We start from the raw sequence: 25,039 nt of genomic DNA, 5'->3' as shown, positions 1-25,039 counted from the left end.
AAAAATGATATAACCCTCCTGATGAGCAACTGGTAATGCTTAAATTTAAAATGTAATTTGGCAGAGCAATTTCTAAAAATACATCCCATAGATATATTCGCATAAGCGAATAGGAGGATGTGCATAGGTTTTTAGAATTTTTTTTTTGTAATCACCAAAATTTGAAGCCAACCAAGTAATTGGAAAACGCAAAATTATGATATATTCATTCACTGTGATTGACAACTACCCAATCACAGAAGAAAAACCCAGTGGGGTACAGCTAGAGGTACTGATACGAGATGTCTTAAAACACTGAACTGCTAAGTGACTAAAATCAAGATGCAGAACTGTATGCAGAGTATGATCCAATTTCTGGAAAAATATGTACATGAAATTCTTACTAGTGGTTACCTCTAGTGAATGGGATTGTTGGGGGGATGAGGACTTTGATTTTTTACTTTAACTCTTCTGCACATTGCATATGGATTGAAGCTTGCTTTGTAGGCAAATGTGGCTTATTTACGCTTTTCCAAACTCTGCAATTCATCCAGGAAGGTCTCTTCATATGACACCCACATTCCCACTTCTGTGCCTTGGGCTCAGGTCCTACTCTTCCATTTTCTTTGCACATTTAAGTCTTGTCCGTTCTTCAAGGACCAGCTCAAATGCCAACAATTCCATGAGAACTTTCTAAACTCCTTAAAAGTACACTGCTCTCTTCCTTCTTGGTATTTCCACTGTACACAGCTGTGCATTTGATTATTCTCTCACTTATATTTGTTGACTTTTTCCAATTTCTAAGCATCTTAAGAGGACGAAGTATGTTTAAAATTATGAAAATTCTTCTGCACTCCCACATTACAGTCAATATGAAGCATAGCATTCAATACTTTTAAATATGTGATAGTTTCCTCAGGATATACATATTACTTTCAAAAGGGCAAGCCTGGCCGGGCATGGTGGCTCACGCCTGTAATCTCAGCACTTTGGGAGGCCGAGGCGGGTGGATCACCTGAGATCAGGAGTTCGAGACCAGCCTGGCCAACATGTTGAAACCCCATCTCTACTAAAAATTAAAAAATTAGCCGGGCATGGTGGCGGGCCCCTATAATCCCAGCTACTCAGGAGGCTGAGACAGGAGAATGGCTTGAACCCAGGAGGCAGAGATTGTAGCGAGCAGAGATCACGCCACTGCACTCCAGCTTGGGCGATATGGGAAGACTCTGTCTCAAAAAAAAAAAAAAAGCCGAGCCTTGTCATTTAGTTCCTAGGTCTTGTGGCCTACATTTTATTTTCTTTATTTAGAGATGTGCAGATGGTATAAAATCTACTTTTTTATAATAAATTCACATTTTGTACCTCTGAAATTTTCCATTCGAGGGAATTTTTAAAAATTGAGATCTGATTTATTCACAATCCTGACGGTAAGCAGAACACTTACTTAATTTAGCAAACAGCTTCCTAAGTATCCTCCCCACATAAATAAAACAAAAAACTAGGGTCTTCAAAGAATATTTCAGTAACAAGAATATAAAAATATTGAATACCAACTAAAGAAGAGCAATAGATGTAATATCTTAATATCACTTTTATCCAGTGTAAGACAATTTTTAAGCTTTATTTTTATGAAACATTTCAGATTCCCTCATATCACAGCACATCAATAAGCAGTATGTACATAGACTGACTTTTATAGTACATGTCATGTCCCAAATTCCCAATCCTAGGTAAGATATCAAGTTACAAAATACAAGTGCCGATAATTAAACTATAGGTAGTATATTAAACAAAAGTGAGTTTTTAGCAATTATGTGAAATAAGGCTTTAACCAAAGCAAGACTTAATGCCACAAGGTGTCTTTTTTCCCAAGAGTAATTAATTCAATCAAGCCCATGATTCCAAGCTCAAGTAACAAGTTTTATATTCTTGAAGCAAACAAGAAAAGGCAATCAATGCTTAAGTGGTATATTTTAGTATATATTACATTTCTGGACAATCTCTCATTGCATTCAATTTTTAGGACTTGTCTTGGGTCTAATAAAACAAAAGAATTAGAGAAGAAAGCCCATGCCACTTTGAGGAATGTGTAACATAATTGTTTTGTCTGGGTACAAAGGTACGTTACAACACTGGGGGTCTTTAGTCAAGTTCCCATACTAATTGACTCACCAAAGCATACTTCTTTCAGCTACAACTGTAATTGGAACACACAGATTTTACCCAAAGAAAATCCTGTACTTCCAGTTTTAAAAAGCAGACAATTCTATGAAGAAGCAACCATTTAAATATCTAACTATACACATTTAAGTTTTTACAACTTCATGCCTTATGAGGAATTTTGATTTCAGAAGTATCATTCCACAGACTCAGCATCATATATTTATACATATTTCATACAGTATAGTATTAGAAACTGTAAATGGCACAGAATAATCATAATTATCACAAAATTTTAACAATTTCCAGTGATCTTAAAAAGACAAATTATAACCGCCTTTGCTCAGCTAAGATATCCAGTTATGGTTACAACTTTCGAAAATCCTAAAGTTATGTGAAAAAAATTAGTCAAAGAAAATCTGTAAATCTGATACTTTCCAATATTTTAAATATGCACAGCTAAAGAGAAAATAAAGGGGTTGATCTGGCACATGAATAATTAAGTCAATGAATTTTACAACCCTGAGCCACTTTGGCAACTATTTTAGGTTTCACATAATTTTCACAGTCTTAGTACCACCATTTTCATTCAGATAAAAGAAATGACCTTTTGAAATCATGGGCATCAAATTTGGTGCTTATGGACAAGAATCACAACTAGAAGCTAGAGACAAAATGGATCACAGCAAGCACAGTTTCCCTCAAAGTATAAGGAACGCTATAGAATATACAACAGCGATAGTTTAGAAACCTTGGGAAGCTCACATTTCTTTAGTTATTTTGTTTTACTAAACAATTTGAAGTAAGCATTATATTCATGTTTAAAAACAAAGCAAGGAAAAATAAAAAATGAAACAAAAATGCAGCATGGAACATTTTAGGAGTCACAGAAGGTTCTCTTCTTCCCTTTGTTTTGGGCACATTGTCTCACCTGTTTTCACTTTGTTACAAAAAGAAACAAAACCAAATCTCTGCTCAGAGTGGTCATAGTGAGAACACTGAGATTTGCATATGTTTTTCTACTTTCCCATCCATCTAGACCCTGAAATCTAAATAAATATTTCAGTTAAAACTTTTTTTCCATTTGCATGAAGTCTGGGTCACTATATCTCCTACCCTGAATGGGGGAAGATGGGACAGCTATATCTCATACTGAAGCGGTGGCAGCTAAAACCTGGCAACTGCTGCCAGTGTCCCCAATGTGTCTTGCTTATTATTTTTTAAAATGTGACAAAGACAAAAGCTACAGCTGGAAACTCACACAATTTAGAAATATGTTGAAAACTTTTATTATAGTCCTTAGGATTTCCAAGTAAATGCTCCCAAATCAAGTATTACAAAGCTGCTAATTAATTAGCAACTGAAAATTAGCCATTCAAATTATATTGGAAATATTTGCTGAACTGTTTTTATGAAAGCTTCCTCTTGGATTCTGTAAGGATCAGAGTATCCGAATCCACAAACCAGCTAGTTTCAAGAAAGAATTCTTTTGACTAAAACTTACCTTAAAACCAATTTTCCCAACTCTTTTCCTTTTCCCAAATAGTCCAACGTTTTGAGGAGAAATATATGAGGCAGGTTGTTTTATACAGCACTGTACCCTTTAGGAAACCTAACATTTTAGTGAACTGGGAAACTTCACAACATAAACTCTATGTATTTATAGATATTATGACTCTGCTGTATAATATATACTGTGGGGAAAAAAAAAAAAAAAGAAAAGACTAGCCTGGGCAACATGGCGAAACCCCATCTCTACAAAAAATACAAAAATTAGCTGGGTATGGTGGTGCCTGCCTGTGGTTCCTGCTACATGGGAGGCTGAGGTGGGAGGACTACCTGGGCCCGGGAGGTCAAGGCTGCAGTGAGTCGAGACTTTGCCACTGCACTCCAGCCTGTGCGACAGGGTGAGACCCTGTCTCAAAAGAAAAAAGAAAAAAGAAAAGTTTTATCAAAGGATAAAACCGAAATGCTATAGTATATAGTGTGACCATAATTTCAGAAGAAGAGAATTAGCATAATTTAAAAGGATAGCTAGCATACTATATGTTTTAATAATTCCAGTATTTTTGTTACTTGGGCTTAATTTATTTTCCTCTTTTTGATTTTTGTATTTTTAAGAGGGCACTTTTAATTTTCAAGTTGTGTTTGAAACTACAGAGTATGCTAATACAACTTAATATAAATATAAATAATATATAAGCTCTCTCTCTGTATATATACACATATAAACAGACCCAAGCATTAGACCACTGATGTTGTACTTTCAGGATTCACACGAATAAGTCTAGATGCATTCCTCAGATCTTGGAGTTGCTTGGCAGGTTTCCCCACACCTTCTTCAAACCTTTTCTCCACCACAGGGAGGACTGTTTCATATAAAAAGGATGCATTCTGTCTGATAAAAGCTTTCTTCTCTGGATCCTGCTCACATCGAAGACTATAATCCACATGCTGAACAGCAACCAAAATGATTTCCACCAGGCTCTCCAAAAGTACCATGTGCAGCTCTGGGAAATACAGCTTCAGGGCCTCTTCCAAGAAGCCCATGGTCTGTTTGGTGAAAGCAACCACTGTGTAACTTAGGTTCACCCAGCAGTCATCCCCTGTGTACTGCTCAAAGTTACTTACCCCACAACTTTTCATCTCTTCTTTGAGCTTACCCAGGGCTTCTGGCGTCATCAAGTTCATCCTCCTCCACATCTCTTCAGAGTTGCGATGTTTAGTGGCTTCAATGATGATTTCTTTGTAACTGTGCAAGGCCCCTTGGATGTCTTTCACCAGAAGGGCATGGATGATGAAGGTGAGATCCAGTCCGATATCACCCAGTTGCTGGCAATGCTCCTTAGCCACTTTTACACACTCAGCTGCTGTAGAGAGGCTCTCCTTACTATCAAACACCTGCTTGCTAAAAGCATCCACGAACATGCCCATGGCTGATCTTGCCCAGACCACAAAGGCAGAGTAGCAGCCGCTGTCAGTGCCTGCAAAATCGATCTCAAATTCTCTTGCAGTCTCGAGAAGGCTGGTAAAGAAGACATGGCACAGCTTATGAATATAGAGTAAAGTGGCACCTTCGATGCGAAGCTGACGAATTGCAGTATGAACAGCGGCTGCCCTGTTTCTCAAAAAGAGCTCACAGGCCTTCGTGCACTGGCCCAGCCGGATCAGTTGCGAAACTGCTCTGCGAGTAGCCTTCGGACCACCTCTTAGGGAACGATCTGGGGAGAGTTCGAAAACTAGCACCTCAGTGAGCTGTCGAACTCGCTCCTCCACTTTGGCCCTTAGTTCTTTTACAGGAGGTGGGCTAGGTTTATCTTCCAGGTAATGGTTCAATTTATCCAGCAGGTCAACCGCCCCTTCAAAGTCTCTCTGCGCAATGCAGACATCCAGATCTTCAGGTAACTCCTGGATCCATTCCATGGAGAGGTCCACCTTCTCTTCCTCTACCTCAGGAACAGCTGGTTCTTCTTCTTCGTCATCCTCAAATGGGTTAGTGGCCTTGGAAGTCACTTGGGGTGGCCCTCGAGGGGCCGCTGCCTCCTCCTGCTCCCTTCGCCTTTTCTCACTGAGGGCTCTCTTGGTGTCCTCCAGCACTTCCAGCCACTCTCGTTTGATTTTAGCATTTTCGGCCTGGAAAATACGGCTCTCGGGGAACATAAGCAGCTTGAACATGTCCTTCATGGGCGGGTTGTCCTTGACATTGACTACGGCCAAACCATCTAGGGAATAGAGAGCGTTGTAGCGATACATCCCACGCCGCTGAGGCAGCCAGGTAGCCACCAACAAACAATCGTTCATGAGAAAGCCGTGCACTCGCTGCAGTTGGGCCATGTGGTCCGCATCGTATTCCACTAGGTCCCCATTGTACACCAGGTACTGTCCCGGCGTCTCCAGCAGATGCCTGCAGCCTTCCACCTTCTCAAGCAGGGTGGTGAGAGTGCGCTGCTTTCCTTCCTCGCCTGGACCGGAGCCGTCGCGGGAGGCACCCCCGGGGGTGGAGAAAAAGCCGGCCTGGCCTCGGAGGTGGTCTCGGCCCCCCGCCCCACCGACTCCCTCCTCCCCTCCAGAGGCGGCGGCGGCTCCGGCGGCAGCAGCGGCAGGCAGCAACGTAAGCGGGATGCTCTCCAGGCTGCTTTTCTGCTCGGTCAGCAAGTGGCTGAGCTGGTACATCTCGCTCTCCAGGTAGGAGATCTCGCGGGCCGTCTCTATGAACTGCCGGTAGTTCTGGTAGACGTTGCGCTTCAGGTTCTGCGCCGTCTCCTCCGCCAGCGCCTGGATGCGCTGCCGGTGCTCCTGGAGGTCCCGGTCCCCATCCGACTGCTGCGAGAGCTGCTTCACGTACAGCCGCGCCTCAAAACCCCCTGACTCCAGCTGCCGACGCAGGCGGCTCGCCCCACTGTCCGACATCGCCATCGCCATTTCTCTCCGGGTCTCACGCACTCACTGTCACTATCGGCGCCGCAGCCGCCGCGGCTGTCCAGACCCACCCAAGGCCAGCCGAGCTCCTGGGCTGAGGAAGCAGGAATGGGAACGAGACGAGTACGCCTGCGCCGGGTCTGAGCGTCAGACACTGCGCCTGCGCAAGTGGGCCGAGCGCAGACATTGCGCCTGCGCAGCAATGCCATCGGTTAAAGCGCATGCGCAAGATGAGCTATTGCGGAAGTGAGGGGAGGGAGAGGCCGAGCGAAATTTCGGTACTGCGCATGAACCGAGCGTGACGTTGAGGTTTGAAATAACCGGCAAAGAGTAAAGGCTGAAACTAGCTTCCTGAAAGCTTCGTAGGGCCCGAGCCCTGTGAGCCCAGGTTCTGCGCCCACTAGGAGGTGTCATGCTGACTGCTTTTTTTAAAGCCCTAGAATCTTGGCTTCGGCGTTTGGGGTAAGCTCCGTTCTTGTTCTCAAGCGCGTTTCCGCGAACTCTCGCGGGATTGACGGGCCGTCTCGAGAGCCGGCATCTCCTAGGAGCTAGTCCTGGTCCTCGGCTAGGCGGCTTGGAGTCGCGGCGTAACTCGGGAGCCAGCCTGACGCCGGCGGACCCCGCCTGTGATCCTGGCAACGATGGATGATGACTTGATGTTGGCACTGCGGCTTCAGGAGGAGTGGAACTTGCAGGAGGCGGAGCGCGATCATGCCCAGGAGTCCCTGTCGCTAGTGGACGCGTCGTGGGAGTTGGTGGACCCCACACCGGACTTGCAGGCACTGTTTGTTCAGTTTAACGACCAATTCTTCTGGGGCCAGCTGGAGGCCGTCGAGGTGAAGTGGAGCGTGCGAATGACCCTGTGAGTTCCGAGCCCCGCTGGGGAAAGAGGCGGGACTGGGAGCTTTCCTGCAGCCCCCGGCCCTGGTCTTCTCTCCTTTCTCTAGTCCGACGGTCCCAGGGGGCGTTAAATGAGGGGAGTCTGGTTTTGGACCTGGCAGTTCCTGCCTCGGCGTATTTCTGTCTTCCTTACCTTTTCTCCCACTCGAACAATAAGAAAGCTTTGTAGACCACACCGCCACGGTTGGACTCAGGGCCATAACAAGAAACGAGATTTTTATTTGAATCTCACTTAACTTGAAAATAACAAGTTCCTGATTTGCCTTATGATAGTGCTGTAGGACCTGAAGGGAGAAGCAACCAAATCTGCACCTAAGAAAGTGCTGAGGACGCAGAGTAACCGCCAAAGGATGTGTGTTCTCCTCCTCTATTCCCGTTAGGAAACCCACTTTAGTGAGCTCGTGTGTTGCATTGGGGATCTTCAGTGATGCTTTTAAAACGATTCTTTTTCTACACGCTAAATTTCAGAAATCCCTATTTGAAATAATAATCTACTCCTGCGCGTGAACAGGGTTAAGTTTAAGATACAGTTGTATCCCAGCATGCTTGTTTTTGTGTTGATAGAAAACAACCTACAGTCAAACAAATTAAGATATGATATTAAATTGTGTTTAAAGTACCAATTTCCTTTATACAGGCGTCTGTTATGATTTTGGAGATATGCTACTGGAGATATCTGCTTGTTAGTAACACCAAACTGTAACTTGTCGGAAGGAGACTGGGAGTAGCAGAATAGGATTGCCTTTGAGCTGTTGCAGCCTAGCTAGGGCAAGGGGAGCTGCAGTTGGGCCATGTGGTCCGCATCGTATTCCACTAGGTCCCCGTTGTACACCAGGTACTGTCCTGGCGTCTCTAGCAGGTGCCTGCAGCCTTCCACCTTCTCAAGCAGGGTGGTGAGAGCGCGCTGCTTTCCTTCCTCGCCCGGTGGGGATTGGAGCCATCGCGGGAGGCGCCCGCGGGGGTTGTAACTAATTAATTAGGTGAAATGCAAGTATCTTCTAACCAAGGGGGGTATACTTTCATGAAAGCCATCTGCCAACTGAGTTCTCTTAGTGTGAACTGCCCAAGAATGTGTAAGGACTTGGGCATATTTGGTCAATGTAACACATTTTTATGGTGATTGTTTTCTAGGTGTGCTGGGATATGCAGCTATGAAGGGAAGGGTGGAATGTGTTCCATCCGTCTCAGCGAACCCCTTTTGAAGTTGAGGCCAAGAAAAGATCTTGTAGAGGTATTTTTCATGTAAACTTGCTTCCTAGCGCAGTAATTTACAAATACTTGTCATTGATTTAGACTGCTGTGAATTCGCCTGTATGTATCGTTAAAAAAAGTCACGTTGCCCTCAGTGCAAGCTTGAATTATGGGGCAAACAATAATGAACACCTTATGTTTTTTATAGTGCTTCATAGTAAAAAAAAAAAAAAAAAAAAAAAAAAAAAGGCTTCTAGGGGCCGGGCGCGCTGGCTCACGCCTGTAATCCCAACACTTTGGGAGGCCGAGGCGGGCGGATCACGAGGTCAGAAGATCAAAAACATCCTAGCCAACACGGTGAAACCCCGTCTCTACAAAAAAAAAATACAGAAAATTAGCCGGGCGTGGTGGCCGGCGCCTGTAGTCCCAGCTACTCGGGAGGCTGAGGCAGGAGAATGGCATGAACCGAGGAGGCGGAGCTTGCAGTGAGCCGAGATCGCGCCACTGCACTCCAGCCTGGGTGACAGAGCAAGACTCTTGTCTCAAAAAAAAAAAAAGCCTTCTAGGTATATTATCTGTTGTGATTTTACAACAGCCCTATTTATGTTCATGTGTTGCTGTCTTCATTTTTATGAGTAAAGAAATTAAGGTTCAGAGAGGTTAAGTAACTGGCTTAAGTTACTTATTTAGAAACAGAGAAAACAGGATCCACATGTTCCTGTTGAGAAACACAAATTTTGATTCTCCTCAGTTGGGCTGCAACACTGCTGTGCTCTCAGGACACCTAGCTGAGCTGGCAGCACAAACCAGTGTGAGGGCACGCTTCACATTTAGAGCTGGTGCTTACTTCTGCTAGCAGAATGGAGCAGTGGGAGCTGAGGCAGGAGGATCTCTTGAACCCGGGAGGCGGAGGTTGCAGTGAGCCGAGACCGCGCCATTGCATTCCAGCCTGGGCAACAAGAGCGAAACTCTATCTCTAAAAAAAAAAGAAAGAATTATCTGTACAAAAGAGCACAATGGTAGTTTCTCAGTATGGGGTGGGAAGCATGTTAAAACATGCTTGGAGATGAGAGATGCTGTTTTTAAGGATAATAAAAGGCAATGGATTACATAACAGTGTGAATAAACACTGAACTGTACACATAAAAATGGGTAAGATGGGGAATTTTGTTAATTTTTTTTACCACAGTTTGTTTAAAAAGTAGCTACTAAATGTAAAGTGGTACAGTAGAAATACTTGATTAATGAAAAAGAACAAAGCTCAGATGATGAAAGGTAGGTGTAAACAAAATATCAATTAAATGTAAGTGGACTAAACACTCCATTAAATACATGGAATGGCATGCTAGGTTAAAAGAGACATGCTTACAGTAAAGACACACTTATTTTAAGTTTAAAAGGATGAGGAAAAGTAATCATCCAAACACTTAACAGCAGAAAACTATTGTGGCTATAAGGTTGAGTACTCATTATCCAAAGTGGGACCAGAAGTGTTTCAGATTTTTTTTTTTAATTTGGAATATTTGCATTATACTTACTGGTTGAGCTTCCCTAATCCAAAAGTCCCAAATCTGAAATGGCTTTAGTGAGCATTTCCTTAGAACTTAACCTTTAATCATCTTGTAAGTGCTCAAAAAGTTTTAGATTTTGGAGCATTTCAGATTTTGGATTGTCAGATTAGGGATGTTCAACCAGTATTAGTATCAGACTAAAGACTTCAAGGGAAGAAGTTTTACTAGAGGAAAAGTGGGATATTTTATAATAATAAAATAATCTATTAAGGAACAATACATAGTCTCCCTAAAAGTAATAACATAACTTTAAATTTTATGAGGCATTAATTAGCAGAAGCAAAAAGAATGTACAATCAGGCTGGGCGTGGTGGCTCACGCCCATAATCCCACCACTTTGGGAAGCTGAGACAGGCGGATCACTTGAGGCCAGGAGTTTGAGACCAGCCTGACCAACATGGTGAAACCCCGTCTCTACTAAAAATACAAAAATTAGCTGCGTGTGGTGACACAACCTGTAGTCCCAGCTACTCAGGAGGCTGACGCACAAGAATCGCATGAACTCGGGAGGTGAAGGTTACAGTGAGCCGAGATCACACCACAGCACTACAGCCTGGGGTGACAGAGCAAGACTCTGTCTCACTACAGCCTCAACCTCCCAGGCCCAAGCAATCCTCCCGCCTCAGCCTCCCAAAATGCTGGGATTACAGGTGTCAGCCAAGACGCCCAGACTCATACTTGCAGAATGTTAACACAACCTTCTTAGTAACCCAATGAATAGGTGGAAAAAAAAATACACATTTTAAAAAGTTGAACAGAATGATTAACCAAATCAGCCTTACAAGGAGCCCTAACTGAAAGAGTTGCTTAATGAATATGTATTGGGTAAGTGATTACATAAACACATGAGAAAAAAATGTTTTTAAGTAGTGGGTGAGAAGACAATGGGGAATGTATAATAGTATCAAGTGAGCATTTCCTGTTGGCAGAAAGTTACAAAATGACATTTTCGTCAATGACAGGCCCCTTATATAACAGTGGTCCCATAAGATTATAAGACCATATTTTTATTTATTTATTTTTATTTTTTGTTTTTTGAGATGGAGTTTTGCTCTTGTTGCCCAGGCTGGAGTGCAATGATATGATCTCGGCTCACTGCAGCCTCCACCTCCCTGGTTCAAGGGATCCTCCTACCTCAGCCTCCCAAGTAGCTGTGATTAAAGGTGTGCGCCACCACGCCTGGCTGATTTTTGTATTTTTAGTAGAGGCAGGGTTTCACCATGTTGGCCAGGCTGGTCTCAAACTCCTGACCCCAGGTGATCCTTCTGCCTCAGCCTCCCAAAGTGAATGGGATTACAGGTATGAGCCACCATGCCTGGCCAAGACTATATATATTTTTTTTTTTTTTTTTTTTTTTGAGACGGAGTCTCACTCTGTTGCCCAGGCTGGAGTACAGTGGCGCATCTCCACTCACTGCAAGCTCCGCCTCCCGGGTTCAGGCCATTCTCCTGCGTCAGCCTCCCACATAGCTGGGACTACAGGCGCCCGCCACCATGCCAGGCCAAGTTTTTGTATTTTTTTACTAGAGACGGGTTTCATCATGTTAGCCAGGATGGTCTTGATCTCCTGACCTCGTGATCTGCCAGCCTCAGCCTCCCAAAGTGCTGGGATTACAGGCGTGAGCCACCACACCTGGCCAAGACTATATTTTTATTGTACCTTTTTTCTTCTTTATATTTAGTTGCACAAATACTTACCATTATGTTGCACTTGCCTACAGCATTCAGTACAGTAACATCCTGTGCAGGTTCGTTGCCTAGGAGCGGCAGGCTATACTCTATAGCCTAGGTATATATACTCTATAGCCTAGGTATATATACTCTATAGCCTAGGTATATATACTCTATAGCCTAGGCGTATATATATATATATATATATTGCATAGGCTATACCATTTAGGTTTGTGTAAGTACACTCTTAAGATGTTTGCACAATGACAAAATTGCCTAACAATGGATTTTTCAGAACATATCCCTGCCAAGTGAGGCACAACTGTAGTTAACTAAATCATAGAGAAGGGGGTTCAGAAAAGGAACAGACTTTATCTGGTTGAGGAGGTCAAGAAAAGCTTTATAACTGTACATTTTGTTACTACCATCACCACTCCTGCTGCTCACTATTGAGCACCTATTGTGTGTCAGACTTTGGACTAAACGTCGTCTTTACCACAGCCAGGCAAAATGAGGATATCCCATTTTAGGGATGAGGAGCCACTTGGAGCCTGTCCCAGGTCTCATGCTGTGATTGTGGGTTTAGGTTCCAGTTTCCCTGACTCTAAGGCTCTTGTTCTGTCCCCTTTACCATTCAACTCATCACTCCTGCGATTAAAACATGGAGAGGTGAGCATTAAAGGACGAATTGTACTTTTGACAAGCAGAGATAGGACAGGAGGCTACTCTTGGCAGAAACCATGGGAATAATGTGAACAAAAGTGAGTTCAGACAACTGGGGGCATATTTAGGACTAGAGGTAGTTCATTTTAACGCGATAGAACAGTCATGGAAAACAGAGGTATTTTGGGACTGTGTTGTATATAGATCCTTGAATTAAGGCTAAATATGGAAAATGATAGATATAAAAAAAGTTCAGTACCATTTTCAAGATGTTTTTAATGTTTAATTAAATTGAACCAAAAATCAGGAACCTAAATTTGTTTCTCCTTTATGAGAATAGATCTTTATCATTGCTCTAATTTAGAACATTGAGAAACTTTTGCAGTACCTTTCTTGAATTTGAGTCTTCTTCGTTGAGCGGCATTTACTTGAAAAATAAAGTTCTGGCTGGGTACAGTGGCTCATGCACGTAATCAGATAGATGGATTGCTTGAGCCCAGGAGTTGACCTGTCTGGGTAAGATGGTGAGACCTTGTCTCTACAAAAATTTGAAAAAAAATTAGCCAGGTGTGGTGGCATGCGCCTGTAATCTCAGCTGCTCAGGAGGCTGAGATAGAGGGATCCCTTGATGCCAGGAATTTGAGGCTGCAGTGAAATATAATCGTGCCACTGCACTCCAGTCTGGGTGAAAAAGTGAGACCCCGTCTCTGAGAAATAATAAGATAAATAAATAAAGTTCCTTTTAAGAGATACAGTTGATAATTTTTAGAGGGATATATGAATGACCAAGTTAAAATGTTTGATTCTCTCATTTTTCTGTTCAGCATAATTTTATAAGACTAAAATTCATTAATGACAGTCTAGTTCTTCTGATGGAAATTGTTTTTTAAAAAAATTATGGAGGATCATGAAAAAGGTATGTCTTTGAAGATCTTTCTGATTTTTGCTTAAAAAAATTATTTGTATTTTTTAGAGCAAAAACCCCAGCAATCTTAAATGCTTTTGTTAATTTTGCACAGAAACTTGTGCATCTTTGGTGTGGAATGAGCAGTAGGTTTTAGTGTTTGTTTCAAGTTTTCATGATTTCTGAATCAAAACCCAAAAGCTGTAGAAAGCTATACACAAAGATGTCTTGTTCAGTGTCCTCCTCTATCTTGAACTCCTTACTTGCTGTAGGAGCTGTTGGTTTCTTTTCATTTTTCTGTTTTGCAAATATTTCTATTCATTTTTATTCCTCCTCCCCACCATACAAAATTTTTCTTACACAAAATACTATGTACATTCTTCTGTACTTTGTCTTTTTCTTTTTCTTTCTTTCTTTCTTTTTTTTCTTTTTTTTTTTTTTTTTTTTTTGTTGCCCAGGCTGGAGTGCAATGGCATGATCTCGGCTCACTGCAACCTCTGCCTCCCAGGTTCAGGTGATTCTCCTGCCTCTGCCTCAGCCTCCTGAGTAGCTGGGATTACAGGCACCCGCCACCATGCCTGGCTAATTTTTGTGTGTTTAGTAGAGACGGGGTTTTACCATGTGGGCCAGGCTGGTCTTGAACTCCTGACCTCAGGTGATCCACCTGCCTCGGCCTCCCAAAGTGCGGGGATTACAGGCATGAGCCACTGTGCCCAGCCCCCTGTCTTTTTCATTAATACGCTCTATAGCTTTCTCCAAACCATTTCATGTAGATCCTTCTCATTCTTTTTTGTGGCTGCATAGAATTCCATTATATGGATGTATAAAACACTGGAGTTATTTCTAATCTTTTGCTATTATAAGCAGTGTCACAGTGAATACACCTTGTACATATGACCTTGCATGCTAGTCTAGGTATTGCTCTCTCAGAAGACAAATGCATTTGTAATTTTGTTAGATGCTACCAAATTTTCCATAGGAGAATTGCACTCCCACCAGCAGTATATAGGAATGTTTATTTTCCCTTAGCTTTACTAATGGTGTCAAACTTTAGGAGTTTTACCAATCTTGATAAGCAATAAATAACATCCTAGTGTAGTGTTGGGTTTTTGTGGGGTTTTTTTGTTTTTTGAGACAGGGTCTTGCTGGGTTGTCCAGGCTGGAGGTAATCATAGCTCACTGCAACCTTGAATTTGTGGCCTCAAGTGATCCTCCCATCTCCGCCTCCTGAGTAGCTAGGACTGCAGATGCACAGCTAATTGTTTTATTTTTATTTTTATTTTTTTGTAGAGACAAGGTCTCACTATGTTGACCAGGCTGGTTTTGAACTCCTGGCCTCGAGCAATCCTCCCACCTCAGCCTCCCAAAGTGCTGGGATTACAGACATGAGCCACCACGCCTGACCATCCTAGTGTAGTATTAATTCGCATTTCTCTTTTTATAAATAAAGTTGGGCATTTTTTCTTTTCTTTTCTTTTCTTTTTTTTTTTTTTTTTTTTTTTTTGAGATGGAGTCTTGGTCTGTCATCAGGCTGGAGTGCAGTGGTGCATTCTCGGCTCACTGCAACCTCTGCCTCCCAGGTACAAGCAATTCCCCTGCCTCAGCCTCCTGAGTATACTGCTCGGACTACAGGCGGGCGCAACTATGCCCAGCCAAAATTTTTTTTTTTTTTTTTTTTTTTGTATTTTAGTAGAGACAGGGTTTCACCATGTTGAGCAGGATGGTCTCAATGTCCTGACCTCGTGATCCGGAAGTTGGGCGTTTTTTCATTTGTTTGTGGGTCATTTATACTTCTTCTGTGAACTCCATGGTCTTTGCCCATTTTGAAATTGGGTTGTCATTCCCTGTTGACATTAGGAGCTCCTTGTATATTAGGAATAGCCTGTGATAAGAGTTATACATATATTTTTCTGAGTTTGTCTTTTACTTGGTGTTTTTTTCCTATAGAATTTTAAAGTTTTGTCTGGGTGCAGTGGCTGACACCTATAATCCCAGCACTTTGGGAGGCTGAGGCGGGCAGATTGCTTGAGGTCAGGAGTTTAAGACCATCCTTGCCAATATGGCCAAACCCCATCTCTACTAAAGTACAAAAATTAGCCAGGCATGGTGGTGCACGCCTGTAGTGCCAGCTACTCAGGAGGCTGAGGCACGAGAATCACTTGGACCGAGGAGGCAGAGCTTGCAGTGAGGAGAGATTGAGCCACTGCACTCCAGCCTGGGCAACAGAGTAAGACCCTGTCTCAAAAAAAAAAAAAGAATTTTAAAGTTTTTATGTAGTTGAATTCATTGATTTTTCTGGATTTTGATATATAGTCAAAAAGGTCTTCCTAGAACAGGGAGTTCTTAACCTGTGATTTTCAGAGCTTTAGATGTTACACAAATTTGAGTACCCCTTCTCTGAAATGCCTGGGACTAGAAGTGTCTTGGATTTCAGATTTATTTGGATTTTGGAATATTTGTGTTATTCTTACAGGTGGAGCATCCCAAATCTGAAAATCCGCAATGCTCCAATGAGCATTTCCTTTTGAGTGTCATGTCATTGCTCAAGAGTTTCTGATTTTGGAGCATTTTGGATTTTCAGAGTTGGGATGCTCAACTCGTATGCAATATTTTGTGAATGAGTGCTTATATAATTTTTATAGAATGAGGTGGGTTTTTTGTTGTTGTTGTTTTGTTTTCGTGAGACAGTGTCTCATTCTGTCACCCAGGCTGGAGTGCAGTGGCACAATCACAGCTCACTGCAGCCTCAACCTCCCCAGGCTCAGAGGATCCTCCCACCTCAGCCTCCTGAGTGTAGCTGGGATTACAGGCATGCACCACCACACCTGGCTAATTTTTGTATTTTTTTGTAGAGACAGGGTTTCGCCATGTTGCCCAGGTTGGTCTCCAACCCCTGGGCTCAAGCGACCCTCCCACCTTTGCCTCCCAAAGTGTTGGGATTACAGGTGTGAGCCACTGCACCCGGCCTAGAATGAGTTTTATCAGTTCTGAAGGAAGCCTGTGATACATAAAAGGCTAGACACCAGATAGAATAAGAAAATTTATATTTTCCAAAGTGTCATACAGACTCTAAAACTAATTTGAATATTTTATGTTCCAGACCCTCCTGCATGAAATGATACATGCCTATTTATTTGTCACTAATAACGACAAAGACCGAGAAGGGCATGGTCCAGAATTTTGTAAACATATGCATCGCATCAACAGCCTGACTGGAGCCAACATAACGGTATAGAAAGCCATATCTATTTATGATATTTAGTAGTTGTTTATTCAATAACTCCTGAGATTTAATTAAAAGTAGAGAACTAGGTAGAAACAAGTATCTTTGAGGATTTTCCACAGCGAACGAGAGGCCTAGAGAAGCAAATTGGCTTGTCTGGGACTACATGGTGGAATGGCAGCAGAGCCAGTGATATCCCCGAGGCCTCTGACCTCTTCTGAGTCAACATTTTACACATAGGTAATTCAGGCCTGCAGTACCTCGCTTCTGGAATCATCATGATCTCTTAACTTTGTTTCCTTATTATTGTCTTTTTTAGTCCATCCTGTATCCTGCTACCATTGCAGATGTCATTCCCTCATCAGAATTCTTCCTTGATTCATATCTCTGTATAGCATTGTAGGAGATGGCAAAGGCTCAGGTTCAAAAAGCTGGAGGCGTCAGGCTGCTTGGATTCAAATCCTGGCTCCACCAATTATTAACTTTCCTATGCCTCATTTTATACCCATGGCAAATGAGAGTAGTAACAATACCTATCTGTTGGATCCTTGTGAGGAGAAAGGATTAAAGGAGAAAGCACATCAAAACATTTTAGCCCAATCTGACACTAATTAAATATTAGTTTTATTGTATTCATTTTATTAAATAACCTTGTTCCTTTTTTACTGCCTCCAACTCTGCTGCCTGTGTCCTGTTTCTTTAACTGCACTTTTGACCTCCCTGCCTTTCCTCAGGTGTAGCTTCCCTAAGGTGTGCCACTGCTCTGTTTTGTGTCCGAATGCTTTTCATCGTTCCAGTGGCATCTCATTTCTCCCTCTTTTGAATCCTCAGCAGATATTTAAGCTATTACAATTTTTTATGCTACTTTCATACTTTTGAACGCAGGGTAGGTCTTGCCCATCTTTATAGTACATCTGTATAAGGTGTATAATGTACTGAATTGAATATTAATAGGATAGATTAAATTCTTTCTTATGTTTGGGTATTTCCTTCCTTTAAAAGGCAACAAAATCCACTGTGATAGAAAATGAACAGTGCTCAACCGCCATGTTTTATTTATTTATTTATTTAAGATAGGGTCTTGCTCTGTTGCCCAGGATGGATGCAGTGGTGCATTCATAGCCCACTGCAGATTCAACCTCCTGGGCTTAAGTGATCCTCCCACCTCAGCCTTCTGAGTAGCTGGGGCTACAGATGTGTGCCACCATGTCAAGCTAATTTAAAAAAATTTTTTTTTTTAGAGACAGGGTCTCACCATGTTGCCCAGGCTGGTCTTGAACTCATGGGTTCAAGTGATCCTCCCGTCTCAGCCTCCCAAAGTGGTGGGATTATAGACATGAGCTACCATGCCTGGCCTCTCCATGTATTACTACTTTCTAGCTATCAGTTTTAATTTTCTAAAGACTTCATTTCATTATTAGACACAGTTACTTCAACATTAGGAAAGTGTCTTGCAGTTTTTAAAAAAATCAGACATAAAATCCGGGTTAGCAAGAGAATTATAGAGTTGCTTGTATAAAATACATTAAGTTTCTTAACCAGAACTTATACTTTAAGCAAAGCCCTTGTATACGTCCCATTGTTCAGCTGGAAGAGTATCTGTTCTTTTATCTTAGATATCTGTGTGTTTTTATTTAGGAGAGGTTGTAAGGAGTGAACACTCCTTGCTTTTACAGGTTACATCCTGTTATAAGGAACTCTGCAGGGTATCTACATTGTAGAGTAATTTTATTTTAGTGACTACATTGTTAAAAGTCACATTCCCAAGCGTTAGGAGTCACAGGAATTGGAAGCAGAACAGATCCAGGCTGGGTGTGGTGGCTCACGCCTGTAATCCCAGCACTTTGGGAGGCCGAAGTGGGAGGGTAACTTGAGCCCAGGTGTTTGAGATCAGCCTGGGCAATTTAGTGAGACCTTGTTTCCACAAAAAAATTCAAAAATTAGCCAATCGTGGTAGCTCACGCCTGTATTCGCGGCTACTCGAGAGGCAGAGGTGGAAGGATCACTTGAGCCTGGGAGGCGGAGGTTGCAGTGAGCCAAGGTCATGCCACCTCACTCCAGCCTGGGCAAACAGAGCAAGTCCGTGTCACAGAACAAACAAACAAAACAGATCCATTTGCCTCTCTTTTTTGGTAATGAATTAAGAGTTCTGAACATAATAGAGTGGGTGGTTTCCCATGCTTCTTTGCCTTAAAACCTATGTCCTTCAGTCCCTTCTGCATTTAATATAATGTGCATTCTTTGCATGCTTACCAAGTAGAAATTTTTTGCTTAGGATGGAGCGATAGTGAGTTTAAAACTATCTATAGAGTTATAGAAAGCTTAGCATTCTTTCCCACAAGGGGAATTTATTAGAAAGCTAAATGTCTTTGGTAAAACACCAAAATCTTACATACAGATGCTTCTCACTCTTACACAGAGAGTTCCACTGAGAAGGCAGAAGAATAAGGTGCCCATAGTCATTTAGGAGTCATTTCAAATGGTGCTCTATAGTCTTCAGTGCCACCATGCTGGGAGGGCTGACCCTCTTTTCAGTCAGATCTTTTCCCTTACCTGTTTTCTGCTTGGGTTCCAAATAGGATTTTTGTCTAGAGGGTGAAAAAGAAGGCATCCTACTTAAGGCCTGAAAAGCACACTTCAGAGAATTTTATTTGACTCAATGAATGATGCTTTTCTGACTGAGCACCTTCTTGGTGCCAAAAGCACTATATTAGCCACTAGGGACACAAAAAATTAAAACATTCAGATCCTGGAGAACTTTTCAGTCTGGTAATAGAAATATTTATAAACAGATAAAATGGTACCTCATAAGGCTTATTACAGAGACATAAGCACAGAACTTGGAGAATGCGGAGAGTGAGCTTAGCAGAAGCTTCACTGGGTTAAGATACTTGTGTTGTTAGCGTCAGGCATTTATGGGGAGTAATTTAGTCCTTTAGAATCCTTTGATATTTTTACTTATAGGGAAAACTTCAATTTAGCAGTGGGAATGATTCTTATTTTAGTATGGTATTACATAAAATCTTATCTTTATCCTAATTTTTGATCATTTACAAATTTGATTTCTGAAACTTTTTAGTGTTCATGAAGATTTTCTGTGGTTTTGTTTTTAAAAGATTTTTGTGTCCTCTAATCCCGTGTGCATCTATCTTTACACAGTTTATGAAGTATTAACTGCTGCTGTTTCCCATTAAAATCAGCTTTTGAACAGAAACTAAATATAGTTGCTTTCTCTCCCAAAATAGAACTTTTCAGAAAGCTCTGGGAAAGTTTCAAAAATTAAAAAAAAAAAAAAAAAAAGACTGCTTATGTACATTGTTTTCTTGCAGTTGTTAACTTGCTTATTGAATACTAAAAATTCTGTCTCCACTCAGGTATACCATACTTTTCACGATGAGGTGGATGAGTATCGGCGACACTGGTGGCGCTGCAATGGGCCGTGCCAGCACAGGCCACCGTATTACGGCTATGTCAAACGAGCTACTAACAGGGAACCCTCTGCTCATGACTATTGGTGGGCTGAGCACCAGAAAACCTGTGGAGGCACTTACATAAAAATCAAGGAACCAGAGAATTACTCAAAAAAAGGCAAAGGAAAGGCAAAACTAGGAAAGGAACCAGTATTGGCCGCAGAGAATAAAGGTACCTTCGTGTATATTCTTCTGATTTTTATGTGACCATAGCTATGATGTAAAGACAATACTGTCCTTCAGAGAACTGGTATTAAGATAAACTTAAGGATCGTTTCTGGTGTAGAAGTCTTCAAGTGTAGACTTAAGGAAAAAATCCCATTGTCCATGAAATGATGGTAGGAAAATAGACTTTGCTCTGTACAGAAGTAAGTAAAAGTAGGAATAGTTTCCATGGATATTTTTATTTTTATTAACTTTTTTCAGTTTCTTTTTATTCAAAGAAACAAAATTCAATCTCTGATAATATTTGAGGTAAAGTTCCTTTCCCTATCTTGACTCACTGAGTTATTAGGAAACAGAAGGCAAAAAGACTGTCAAAATAAAAACAATAATTCAAGTAACAATGCCCGGAATATACGTCCTAACTACACCCCTTCCTATCAGCTGGATTCTATCCAAGTGACTCTATTGATGTATGTATGTTCATTCAAAGAATGGGAAAAGGATATGACATATATTTGCCAGTACTTCATCTTCAAGATTTACCCTTTTCCTGTGAAGTTCAGAGTTACTGAAGATGCTTCTTCCCTTGGGAAGTTGTTGACCCAAGAACATAGGTTATATTTCCCAAATCTTTAATTATTGAGTGAAAGAGCTATAGATGAATTGATATGGAAAGACCGTATCTTCATTTTCATGAGTAGAAGGAAAGATAAGAATGAGGCAGCAGATTTTCCCTCCTGGAATTACACATAAAGGACACTAAGCAATTTTCAAGGTAAATGTTGCCTTGTTATTGGTCTTTGGCATGATAAGATTCTTTATTTAAATATGAGAGAATTTTTTTTTATCCTTTATATTCTCTCAATATCAGAACTCCTGAATTCTGAAGATTGCCCTTCTCCCATTAATAGGATTGTATGGATGTAAGATAGAATAAAATATTAGTTCTTCATTTTGAGAAAACTGTACATTAGTTTAACGTTTGTTACTGTATTTCTTTTGAGTTGAGGCACTTACATAACAATCTTCTTTGCTTTTTTGGCAGATAAACCCAACAGAGGTGAGGCCCAGCTAGTAATCCCTTTTAGTGGGAAAGGATATGTTCTAGGAGAAGCAAGCAATTTACCTTCACCTGGGAAACTGATCACTTCACACGCCATTAATAAAACCCAAGATCTTTTAAATCAAAACCATTCAGCAAATGCTGTAAGACCTAATTCTAAAATCAAGGTGAAATTTGAACAGAATGGTTCAAGTAAAAATTCTCATCTGGTCTCCCCTGCTGTTAGTAACAGTCACCAAAATGTTCTAAGCAACTACTTTCCTAGAGTATCATTTGCCAACCAGAAGGCTTTCAGAGGTGTGAATGGATCTCCAAGGATAAGTGTAACAGTTGGCAACATCCCTAAAAACTCAGTCTCTTCTAGTTCTCAAAGAAGGGTTTCATCTTCTAAGATATCCCTAAGAAATTCTTCAAAAGTAACGGAATCAGCATCTGTGATGCCATCCCAGGATGTGAGTGGGTCTGAAGATGCATTCCCAAATAAACGACCTAGGCTAGAAGATAAGACTGTTTTTGACAATTTTTTTATCAAGAAAGAGCAAATAAAAAGCAGTGGTAATGATCCAAAGTATAGTACAACCACAGCTCAGAATTCCAGCAGTTCATCCAGTCAGAGCAAAATGGTTAATTGCCCAGTTTGTCAGAATGAAGTTTTGGAGTCTCAGATTAATGAGCACTTGGACTGGTGCCTTGAAGGTGACAGCATCAAAGTCAAAAGCGAAGAAAGTCTTTGAAAAAGGTTTCAAAGTCTCAAGTACCACCTGTATTATCTCACTAATGTGCTATGTCAGCCAGTCAGGAAGTTCTGGTTAATACTAAGATTTGTAGGTTATAATCTAGTTCACATAACCAATAGAAAGTGTCCTATTTTATATATACACATATAAGATTGTAATTTTAAGATGTTTTGTGTCTCAGGGTGCTACATTCACTCTTGCCTTAGGTATACTGTAACCCAGGTTCTGCCTGTCATGTATAATTTTTAGATACTTTTGTTCTTTCTTGCTCTTAAGGATTTTAAAAACCTGTTAATCTTTTTATTTGTATACTTTCCTAAAAATATTCATATGGGGAATCCTGTCAGGTGTTTGGTTATATTGACTATTTATTAATAGTATTAGAACTCATTCCCTGAACTGATGTAAATCTTCATAGTGTCAGACATACTGACCAAAACCACAATCTAGACTACAAAGTATATTGTTTTAGAGTACTCAAATTGTATTATTTATTAATTTTTTTGTTTGCAAAATCTTAACAGGAACTGTATTTTCTATGTTTTAAAGAATTTTATTTGTCCCACTTTTACTAAACAGTGGCAGCAGATTTTAAGTTAAAGAATATGGAATATAGTAAAATAAGTAAATTTCTTTTGGAATATTTTTAGTAACAAATAGCCACTATAATTCTGTAGGCCAAATTTTATATTGAGTTTAGCTGTTTTCTCAAAATTTAGCAGAGTGGTTAAAATTCTGTGCTGATAAGTAACTGATACATATAACATAAACATAGCAAAGTTGCCTAGTTGATGTAACAGTGGAAAGTTACCTGGAAATAGTATTTTGAACTTTAAGCCAAGTTTAAAACATTATAATAAAAGGAATACCATTTGTGCATTTTAAGTAATCTTTTTTAAAAAAAATATTTTCCATGTTATAGGGAAAGGACAAAGAGACTTTTATCAGTTTGCTTTTTGTCTTGTGGCTGTACATGCTGTTGGCATAGCCCTAGTACAGTTGTTCACAAGTTTTCTTTTTTCTTGTTGCAATTTTCCTTCACTTTGTTGTAATACAGGTGCACAAATCTTAAGTGCACAGCTGGGTAAACTTTTACAGTGTTCACCTGTGTAACTACCACCCGGATCAAGTTAGAGAACACTTCCGTTGCCACAGAAGGCTTCCTATAGGTGTCTGTTCCCAGTTGATACCCATGACCCTCACCACCTCCAGAGGTCCCCACTGTTTTCACCCCATCATCGCAGATTATTTTTTAATTTTATAATGTAGTATCTTTGTTCCTATGTGTAGCAGGAGTTCATTTTCATTGCTCTTGCATTTGTATGAATATAGTAGAATTTATTCATCCATTCTAATGTTAATGGACATTTGAATTATTTCCAGTTTGGGGCTGTTAAGCATAATGCTGCTAAGAACATTCTTATCTTTTCTGTTGGGTATATATACAGGAATGGAATTGCTGAGTCACGGGGTATATTTCTGTTTAGCTTTAGTAAATTCTGCCAGTTTACACTCCTGCCAGCAATGTATGAGAGTTTTAGTTGTTCACCATTCGTAACACTGCTAGCAGCCCTTTTCATTTTAGACTGGTTGGCTGTTCACAAATTTTGATATTCCTTAAAGCATTAAAACATTTTAATAAATACTTATAAACAGGTATTAAAATGTATATTATGTTCAATATATAGTTATATTTTCATAGAGGATCATTTTCTCTAAATGAATGTAACAAATTATGTGTAATTAAATGCTTCCTGAGCCAAAACCACACAAGGTTCTGGGGCTGTGAAGTAGCTGAGATGGTCCATGTCCTCAAGGAGCTTTACAGCATAGTTGGGGAGTAAGACAAATGCACATTAATCTCCTTAGAGTTTGCTAAGTGCTATGACAAGGGTTTTTGCTGGGTGCTGTGGGTAAACTGTAGGAAGAAAAATTATTAGCTCTGCCCAGGACTTCGGGGGATGTTTCTTGGAGGAGACAACATCCAAAGTTGAATCATGTAGAGTGAGTCGAGTTAGCCTGGTTAAAGAAGGGTGGGGAAGAACCTTTCAAAGGGAAGAAGGAACACAAAGTCATGTTCCGAGGGAACTGAATGCTATTCCAAGTGAATAGAGTAAAATGTGAGGGGCAAAATGGCCAAAGGAGAGATGGCGGATAGGACAGATCTAGCTAAGTAGTACAAGTTTGAGGCCAGGGATCTCATGTTCCTCACTTTATGTCTGGTTTGTGTGATACCTGCTAATAAGCATCTCTTAATTAAGGTGGGGCTTGGAAAGGCTTATAAGCCAGTCGAGGACATGTTGAGAAGTGTTTCCAAGGGATTTTTCTGGGGACAGCATAGATAAGAGGGGGAAGGGTAGTGGCAGGGAGGGAGAGGAAGAGACAATTTTTTGAGAAACAGGTAGTAAAGTCAGGAGTTGGTTTCAGGTTCTAGGGAATGATGGAAATAGTTGAGAAAATGGAACTCAATTTGAAATTAAATAAGCCTTACTACATCTGTTAAACACTTGAGAAAATTTGCACCCTAAGAATTCTGATATTCCCCCAAATATGTCATTCATAATAGAGACATAGTTTTGTTTCTGTTTAGATTTTCCCTTTTACAGCCAACTTCCCAACTTAGAAGCAGAGCTGGTAATTCTGGCTCAATCCTTAAATGCTATCCCCCTGCTGTGGGGACATGGGGTCTAGATTCTGTTTTTATAAAACGGTGGGTTTTGGGTTTTTGTTTTGTTTTTTGAGATGGAATCTTGCTCTGTGGCCCAGGCTGGAGTGCAGTGGCACAATCTCGGCTCACTGCAACCTCCGCCTCCGGGGTTCAAGCAATTCTCCTGCCTCAGCCTCCCAAGTAGCTGGGATTAAAGGCGAGCGCCACCACACCTGGCTAATTTTTGTATTTTTAGTAGAGATGGGGGTTTCACCTT

At 41.0% G+C, this 25,039-nt stretch overlaps 2 protein-coding genes across 5 annotated transcripts; one reads left to right on the top strand and one right to left on the bottom strand.

The window, feature by feature from the left end:
• Positions 1–1,581: 1,581 nt before the first annotated feature.
• Positions 1,582–6,561, bottom strand: EXOC8 (exocyst complex component 8). Its single transcript, XM_003824476.6, has one exon. It carries the CDS (start codon positions 6,559–6,561, stop codon positions 4,384–4,386), a length of 2,178 nt encoding a protein of 725 aa, XP_003824524.2. The 3' UTR covers positions 1,582–4,383.
• On the top strand, positions 6,257–23,774 carry SPRTN (SprT-like N-terminal domain). Of its 4 annotated transcripts, none has more exons than XM_003824477.7 (5): positions 6,257–7,420; positions 8,590–8,689; positions 16,558–16,686; positions 20,055–20,322; positions 21,361–23,774. In XM_003824477.7, exons 1-5 carry the CDS (start codon positions 7,200–7,202, stop codon positions 22,110–22,112), a joined length of 1,470 nt encoding a protein of 489 aa, XP_003824525.1. In that variant the 5' UTR covers positions 6,257–7,199; the 3' UTR covers positions 22,113–23,774. The 4 variants fall into 4 exon arrangements, with proteins under 4 accessions (XP_003824525.1, XP_008976433.1, XP_054958443.1 ...); XM_055102468.2 differs by having other exon boundaries at positions 6,801–7,810; XM_008978185.5 differs by lacking the exon at positions 16,558–16,686 and having other exon boundaries at positions 6,785–7,420.
• The last annotated feature ends 1,265 nt before the right edge of the window (positions 23,775–25,039 follow it).

Source organism: Pan paniscus, chromosome 1 (genome assembly GCF_029289425.2).
Source record: "Pan paniscus chromosome 1, NHGRI_mPanPan1-v2.0_pri, whole genome shotgun sequence".
NCBI lineage: Eukaryota > Metazoa > Chordata > Mammalia > Primates > Hominidae > Pan > Pan paniscus.
Note: the sequence above shows the minus strand (reverse complement) of the source record. Positions and strands in the feature narration are given on the sequence as shown.

What these genes read in the sequence shown, in the direction of transcription:
- EXOC8 (XM_003824476.6), bottom strand. Translation starts at nt 6,561, where the DNA reads ATGGCGATGGCGATGTCGGACAGTGGGGCGAGCCGCCTGCGTCGGCAG.
- SPRTN (XM_003824477.7), top strand. Translation starts at nt 7,200, where the DNA reads ATGGATGATGACTTGATGTTGGCACTGCGGCTTCAGGAGGAGTGGAAC. An exon ending in CAAGAAAAGATCTTGTAGAG is followed by an intron (nt 8,690 to 16,557) that starts GTATTTTTCATG and finishes TTTATGTTCCAG; the next exon opens with ACCCTCCTGCATGAAATGAT. An exon ending in TGACTGGAGCCAACATAACG is followed by an intron (nt 16,687 to 20,054) that starts GTATAGAAAGCC and finishes GTCTCCACTCAG; the next exon opens with GTATACCATACTTTTCACGA.